Raw genomic sequence first — 7,938 nt, 5'->3', positions numbered from 1 at the left:
CTATTTTTTTTTTTTTTTTGCTACAGTTGTCATTGTTGTTTTAGCAGGCCCGGGCTGGGTTCGAACCTGCCAGCCTCGGTGTATGTGGCTGGTGCCATAACCACTGTTCTACCAGTGCCACTTCTTTGCATATTTTTTCACCAGAACAAATTTTTTTTTTTTGAGATAGTCTTACTATGTTGCCCTTGGTAGAGTGCTGTGGGATCATAGCTCACAGCAACCTCAAACTCTTGGGCTTAAGCGATTCTCTTGCCTCAGCCTCCCAAGTAGCTCAGACTACAGGAGGCTGCCACAATGCCCGGCTATTGTTTTGCTCTAGTTGTCACTGTTGTTTGGCAGGCCTGGGCTGGGTTCGAACCTGCCAGTTCTGGTGTACGTGGCTGGCGCCCTAGCCACTGAACTACAGGTGCTCAGCCAGAACTAATTCTTATAAAATGAAATATACATGTGCTTTTGTTGCACATCTGGTTTTCCCCTTATTTCACAGAAATAGTCCCACTTTGTCCAACATATTTTTCAGTGAATCACAATAAAAATAACATTTACTTCTAATATTTAAAAAATAAATCAGGATAGGGCAAGAGCTATTGGGAGTGTTCTCTTTATTTCTCTTTGGTTTCTTAACACAAAAGACATGCATTCTATAAATAAGAAGAAATAAGATTTTCTGGGAAACAATAAATTGGGGGGGGGGAATTCCCACCTAGTCACATCTCTGTGGTCAAGAGGCTGGTCTTCAGTTCCCATCTGGCTGTGATCTCAGATGAAATCCAGAAGAGTAGACTGTGCGCATATTCAAGGTTTAACATTCAAGGACGTGTACATCATAGTCCTCTGTTCAGAGCAGGGCTAGAGCCCAGTGCCCAGTGAACACAACGTTTGTCCTATCTCCTTGTTACATCCTTTTCACTACATCCTTGGGTGATGTCTCTGGCTCTAACATCAAAAGAGCCAGACCAGCCATGTGCAAACAGCCATTTGCCATCAGACTGAGGAACGCACTCGGGAGTGTGTGAAAATGTTGACGTTTGCTCACTTGTGCTCAAGCCCAGATCAAAGCACTGGCTTGATCTTACTTGGCAACACTGACCTCAGGTGCAGCAGTGTAACTTCTACACCCCAAGGTAGGCGTGGACTCAGAAAGGCCATCATAAGAGCAGCAGACCATAGGAAAAACATCTATCATCCCTGGTAGCAAAATCTGGGCCAGCATCCTAAGGACCCAGTGTGGTCCAATTCTTAATAACCTTCACAATCCAGGCTCATCAGTGCTGGTTCAAATTCACAAATGGGCTTGCAACAATAAGAACAGTACTGATACAGTCCTCAGCAAATGCAGACCCTAACTTCCTTCCCAGTCTACCTCTGTAGGCAAACCAGGGAGGGAGAAATGCTGGAGCTCCACCACGAGCCCAAGTTATATCAAACATCAGATTGTTCAGTCTTTTAAAATAAAAATATCATTTTCAAGTGCTTATAGTAGAGGCCCAGCTCCTAAGTTGCAGGTAACAAAGGTACTTTCCTCTGAATACATGGCGATTGCACACACTGGTAAACCTGGTGGCTCTGGGATTGGGGAGATAACCCCAGGCTCCATGTTCTGCCTTTCTGAACAGGCTTCTAGACCCTCCAGGTAGGCAGCAAAGGACAGGAAACCAACCAGGTGGAGATTGGGACCCTAACACCCAGTCTAGGATTAAAGGAATTGTATCCTCTTTCAGTCTCTACTAGAAGAATTTTAGAAAACCAGATTTTGGCAGCAGCAGTTTAAGGACAGCCCCACTGCCCAGTGCACTGGTACAGAAAATGTCCTCCTCTTTGGGTCCCGCTGTGCTACATTAAGGTCCCATCCAGGAAGGAGAAAGGAATATGGAATCTCTTTAATAGGTCATTTGCCAAGATTAGAGGAAGAAATATAAAATCTGTTCTTTGCAGCAGCAAGAGATTCTTTTAGTCTTTAGTTCTTTGTGTCATAAAGCCAGAGCTTGAGTTGAATGTAAAGGTCCACCTTGCTGGTCAGTCTGCCAAGGGCTGGAGGGAGGCTGGACCCTGGAATTGGCAGATGGATGAGCAATGGAATGGCAGGGCAGACAGACAAGGTTATCAGACCAAGCTGGCCCATGGCTGGTAGGAAGAAGCCCCTGGTTAGGTTCTAGAGGTGTAGATGTGCCCCAGAAGCATCACAATGAAGAAAATCATCCAAGAAAAATAGATGGGCAAGTGAAATTCTGGCCAGACCTGCTGTTTCTTGCTGGTCAAAAAAGGAAGGAATGTGAGAGTGGGGAATCTGAGTGCTGCAGTGGCGGTGGGAGGTAAATCACAGGGGCACCTGGAGCCCCTAGCAACAGGTGGGAGCTCCCACCTAGAAGAGTGGCGGTAAATTCAGTCAATAGCTGACTTGCTATAAGATGATTTAAAAAGTCCTCTGATGGTGGGTATGAAGACAAACCCCATAAGCACCTTACTACAGGACCAGTCATGGATACACTGATTCCAGACACGCTGGGGTTCAGGGGGAACCCCAGTGCTGTGCGAGGCCTCAGGACCCTGGGATCCGAATGTGGAGTGGACACCATCCTTCTCATATCGGACGGTTTTCCATTTAAACATACATTGGTTTTTTGTTTTCTTCTTCCTGAAAAATATGTTCACATAAAATAAAAGTATTTTTCTTTCCAGTTTTTTTCAAGTGCTTCTTTGTTTATATTTTCTGCAGTTTCTTTCAAGTATCTTTTTTTCCCTTCTGTTTCTCCTAGACAAGATGAAAAAGAGCTCCAGGAAATCCCAAAATAAGACATGGGAAAAACTCCTGTTCTTCTCGGTTATCAGGGATAAGAACGAAATCCTTTGTGCCCTACAATGGAAGATGGAACATGTTCGTGTATAGCCAGCACATTGCTATAGCTGCATCATCACAGGCAGTAAGAATATTTGGAGTGTGTCCTCTCTCTCAGCTATACCCCACAGTTTCCAACAGGCTTGGCCACTGCAGCCTCCCCATGACAAACTGGCCATGATATGGGTGGAAAATAAACAGGCAAGGAGGTGCATCAGATGGGAGGCTTTCTGCAAATAGGTGGCCCAGAGCCACAGTGGGTGGGAACTGGGCTTGGATGGAGTGTTTGTGTGGACCAGCAAAACAGTTCCGTATCACCATGTGAGGGACCCAGAGGGGCTTTTGTCCTGTGCTGTGAATCTTGATGACTCAGGCCTGAAGATCAGTGAGGGAGGACTTAAGCACCTAGAAAAACTGAATGTCTGGCAAGTTCACATTTCACCCTGTCTTCTGATCCACCATCTCTCCTGAGAGGGACTGTTCCTGGAAGGAAATGCCTAAGTCTGTACCAGATCCCTACCCCACCACATCCCACCCTCTGCCTTAGATGGTGAGGAGAGGGATGCAGCCCACGCCAACCCCTCCCTCATGGCATGCCATAGGGGCCATAAATGTCCAGCGGTCCGTCTCTGGGTCATACATCTCGACTGAGCTCAGGTTTGACTGTCCATCATAACCCCCCACAGCATAGAGGCGCCCACAGCTGGCCACAAGGGAGACCCGGCTCCGGCGTGTGTGCATGGGTACTATCAGGCACCACTGGTCTGCCACAGAGCTGTACATCTCGGCAATGCTGAGGAAGCCAGAGCCATCGTAGCCTCCACAGACAAACATCTTGCTTCCCAGGGAGGCAGCTCCGTGCCGGCAGCGCTTGTTGAGCATGCTGGCTGCTGGGTGCCAGGTGGCTGTGTGGTGGTTGTAGTGCTCTACCTGCAGCAGGGAGAGAGGCACAGGTACAGGACGGTCAGAGTCACAGTTCTTAGTCCATGGGGTGACCCTGAAAGTGACCCATATGATACTGGACTCCTATGGGAGGCCGGGGGATAAGAAATCTGCCAGAGTGTGCCCTGAGCGGCATGTCTGCTTTTGGCAGTGAAGGTCATCTCACTTGGGCCTTTCTGTTTGCACCTAAGGAAATAAATACAGGTTGTGACCAAGGATACACAACTCGGTAGTCACAGAGCTGGGATGAGAGCTGTATCTCCTGTAATCTATCTAGAGTGCTTTCCACTACAGCATGGATTAGCTCTGTTGAGGCTTTTTTAATAAACGCAACTGCAAACAAATTATCCAGATATATACAATTGTTTACAAATTCACACTTGGTCTACAATTGAGCTTACTCTGGGTGGGAATTTTATAAGCTCTAATGCTGCAATTGATGGACAGTTGAACTGGGTAGTACAGTGATAGCAGGGGGGACTGCACCTTAGCCTTTCTGTACCCTGGCTCCCATTCTCTGGAAGTTAAGAATTTCAGAAGATGCAGTAACAGATGGTCTGAAACCTCACTAGATGATGCTTTATCCAGCAATGGCAAGGCTGAAGTTTTTTCAAACAAATGTCTTTAAAAATAACTTTCAAAGATGGAAAGAGTAGGTGCCCTCAGCCCAGGAGGAGCCCAGACTCACACTGTTGAATATCTGCAAACCATCATGGCCGCCGGACACATATATCCTGCCCTCAAAGACTGTAACCCCAGCAGCACTGCGATTTGAGCTCATCGGGGTCACCACTGTCCACCTTCAGGAAAGAGTAAAAATAGGAAAGAGTAAAAATAGGAAGGGAGGCACGAGATTCAGTGTTCCTATCCTCCCAAGACAGCTCAGCAGGGCTTCAGTGAACTATGTTGGACACCTCCACACCTCTTATCACCTCGCCCACCACCTTTGCTGATGGTTCTCTGGCTGCTGTCTCTTGCCTGAGCTTCAAACCCACCTTCTCGGGTCAATTCCATGACCAGAGAGGCCTCTATCCTACAGTTCCACTCTTCCCTGTACTCCCTGGTCTTGTTAATGGAACCACCAGCTATCTAGTTGCTATACTTATAAAACTCAGTGTTTTTGTCTTCTTCTCTCTCACCCTCAACATTTTTGTGGTCCCCAAGTCCTAGTTCGTTTGCCTCCTAGTCATTGTTTATTCCCATCCCCACTACCACTGCCCTACCTCTGGCCTCTCACCTTGACCACTTCCATAGGTGGCTTGACTTTCAGATCATTCCCATCCCAATACTACACAGCCAAAGGGATTGGTCCTCCAACGGCTGCACTTGGTCCTCATGCTCCTTTTGGCTTCACCCCATACCACATGCGACCCATGCCTGCTCTGCCTCCATTTCACACTCTATGCTGTAGTCCTTGAGACGATCACTGTGTTCTTGACCACAGAGGGCAATTATGTGAGTCTCTCTTCCTGCTGTTTCCCTGCCTGTGAGCTGCATCTCCCACCAGCTACCCATGATAGGTGTTACCTTGGAAAGCATCCTTGCCATCCCACTTCTCTCCACTACCCTGGGGAAAATGCAGGCACTGCCCACTCTGTGCCCAAGAGCTCCTGACACAGGCCCCAGAGTAGGAGGATCATGATCCATCTGTGGCCCCACAATATCAGGTGCTCCTTAAAGGATCTCAGACACCCAGCTTTCTGCCCAATATATAGCGATTGGTTAAGTGAACAGAATTATTAGCTTAAGAGTACCTGAATGAGTCCTTTCAACTACTGCTTATACATTATTATGTAAGAGAAAATTCAAGTATTGAAAAGAGTAAATATTTTCCAAAGAATATTCCATAAAATAGTCCCAAAGATGGTGATAAGTATTATATAAAATATAGGGTTAAACAGGATTCTTTACTGCAGAATTTTTCAGAACATTTAAAATGTTAATACATATTATGGAATGACAAGGACTCTGGTAGTACAGATATCAACACTTTCCTAGGTTATTTGGGAAATCTAAATATCAAAATCATATCCTACCTAACTACTTTTGAACATGTAGTTCATCTACTTCTTATCCCTTTTCACCTGCATTCCCATTAAAATGGGGTGATTTAGCTAAGAGGTATGGACTATTAGATAAATATTTCAAAAAAATCTATGTAGACTATATGAACATTTTATTTAATCATTCATTCATTAAAGCAAAGGCTATTAAATACCTACTATATGCAAAATATTATAGAGGAAAAAAGGTTAAGACATCCTATACCACCAAGAAGCTTAAATAAAAATTGCAGTTCTCATTTTTATACTGTTTAATAAGATTCAGTTGCTCCAGGGGAGCTGGAGTGCTTACTTGTCTGTCTCAGGTGAGTAGGTCTCCACAGAGTTGAGGGAAGAGTTGCCATCGTAGCCCCCACAGACGTAGATCTGCCCATCCAGCACAACTGTCCCCATGGCACTGAAACAGACACAGCCATCATCCCAAGTGGGCCTCAGGCTTCTAGGAACATCCTTTCATGCTGAGAAATAAACCTCACTATCTCTTTCTGGAACAGACCCAGGTATGTGACTAAGAAAAGGCATAAAACTGAGGCAACAGAAGTTGCTCTGTGGTTCCTCCTGCTCTCAACTTCTCTTCTCTGGTCTATCTCCTCTTCTTACTCTCTCAGTCCTTGATCTGCCTGAAATGCTCACCTTCTATCTACTTCACCATACTAAGGATCTAATTTACTCTCTCCCTTCCTCTCTTTAGCAAGAAAATTATTGTCTTCCAGTGCCACAGCCCCAGAGTGGCTTCTCTTCTTTATTACAGCACTTGCATAGTCACATTCTTTCGTAAGATTTTTATCAGCCACTTGCAGGGTGTGCCATCCTAGGAACCACTTAAGAGTGGTAAACAAGAAAAGACCCTGTCCACACACCACTGATGTTCTGGCACCAGAGAGTACTAGGAGTCTACCTGCCACCTCTTAATAAGTGGGGACCTCCTGGAAGATGGGAAAAGGTCTTCATCTATGTGACCCCTACAATGACTAGTGTGGTATCTTGTACGTAATGGATTTTTAATATATGTTTGTTGTGTTACCTCTGATTTTTTCCCATTTGATTCTCCATAAAGGGCTTTTTTTTTTTTTTTGAGGCAGAGTTTCTCTCTGTTGCCCTGGGTAGTATACAGTGGTACCATCACAGCTCACTAAAAACTTGAACTCCTAAAAAAAACCCAAACAAACCTTGAACTACTGGGCTCAAGTGATCCTCCTGCCTCAACCTCCCAAGTAGTTGAGATTGCAACTGCCCACCACAATGTTTGGCTAATTTTTCTATTTTTAGTAGAGATGGGTTCTTGCTCTTGCTCAGTCTGGTCTTGAACTCCCACTCACGTAATGGCTCACTCGAGTAGTGGCTCAAGTAATTCTCCCGCACTGGTCTTCCAGAGTGTTAGGTTTACAGGTGTAAGCCACTGTACCCAGCAATTCACTATAAAGTTTAACAGACGTGTTTTCATTACATGCATGGCTTCTAATTTTTTTCTTTTTTTTTTTGAGACAGAGCCTCAAGCTATCCCCCTGGGTAGAGTGCTGCAGCTCAAAGCAACCTCCAACTCCTGGGCTCAAGTGAGTCTCCTCCCTCTGCCTCCCAAGTAGCTGGGACCACAGGTGCCCGCCACAATGCCCAGTTATTTTTTGGTTGCAGCCGTCATTGTTGTTTTGGTGGGCTGGGCTGGATTCGAACCCGCCACCTTAGGTGTATGTGACTGGCGCCTTAGCCACTTGAGCCACAGGCGCTGAGCCCTAATTTCTCTTAGTGGATGATGCCATAGCTCCTATTTGCTGTGTACTTACTATATCTGTCCACACTTGCTATTTTCAACCCTCACTACTGCTGCACAGAAGGTAGGACCACCGTACAGCCATTGCTTAGAGAAGCAGGGTCTCTCTTCAAGTCTGCTCAAGCAGCATCCCTCAGATTATTTTTTTACTTTATTTTATTATTATTAATTAAATTATTTATTTTTGGTCACCCTTGGTAGAGTGCCATCTTAACTCACAGCAACCTCAAACTCTTGGGTTCAAGTGATCCTCTTAACTCAGTCTTCCAAGTAGCTGGGACTATAGGTGCCCGCCACAACGGCCAGTTGTTTTTTAGAGATGGGATCTC

General features: G+C 45.6%; 1 protein-coding gene across 3 annotated transcripts in view; it reads right to left on the bottom strand.

The window, feature by feature from the left end:
• Positions 1 to 585: 585 nt before the first annotated feature.
• KLHL18 (kelch like family member 18) overlaps positions 586 to 7,938 on the bottom strand; it is a 70,603-nt gene continuing 63,250 nt past the window's right edge. For 2 of the 3 annotated variants that reach the window (XM_012808066.2, XM_023515941.1), the window contains 3 exons: positions 6,134 to 6,238; positions 4,467 to 4,578; positions 2,726 to 3,766 (listed from right to left, as the gene is read on the bottom strand). In XM_012808066.2, the coding sequence (XP_012663520.2) occupies positions 3,380 to 3,766; positions 4,467 to 4,578; positions 6,134 to 6,238 (604 nt within the window). In that variant the 3' untranslated portion in view covers positions 2,726 to 3,379. Of the gene's footprint in view, positions 3,767 to 4,466; positions 4,579 to 6,133; positions 6,239 to 7,938 lie in introns of all 3 variants that reach the window. The other variant, XM_003794536.3, reaches the window with a different exon arrangement.

Source organism: Otolemur garnettii, unplaced genomic scaffold (assembly GCF_000181295.1).
Source record: "Otolemur garnettii isolate 467f Iridium unplaced genomic scaffold, OtoGar3 scaffold00082, whole genome shotgun sequence".
In the NCBI taxonomy this organism is placed as follows: Eukaryota; Metazoa; Chordata; class Mammalia; order Primates; family Galagidae; genus Otolemur; species Otolemur garnettii.
This window is presented reverse-complemented; position numbering and strand designations above follow the sequence as displayed.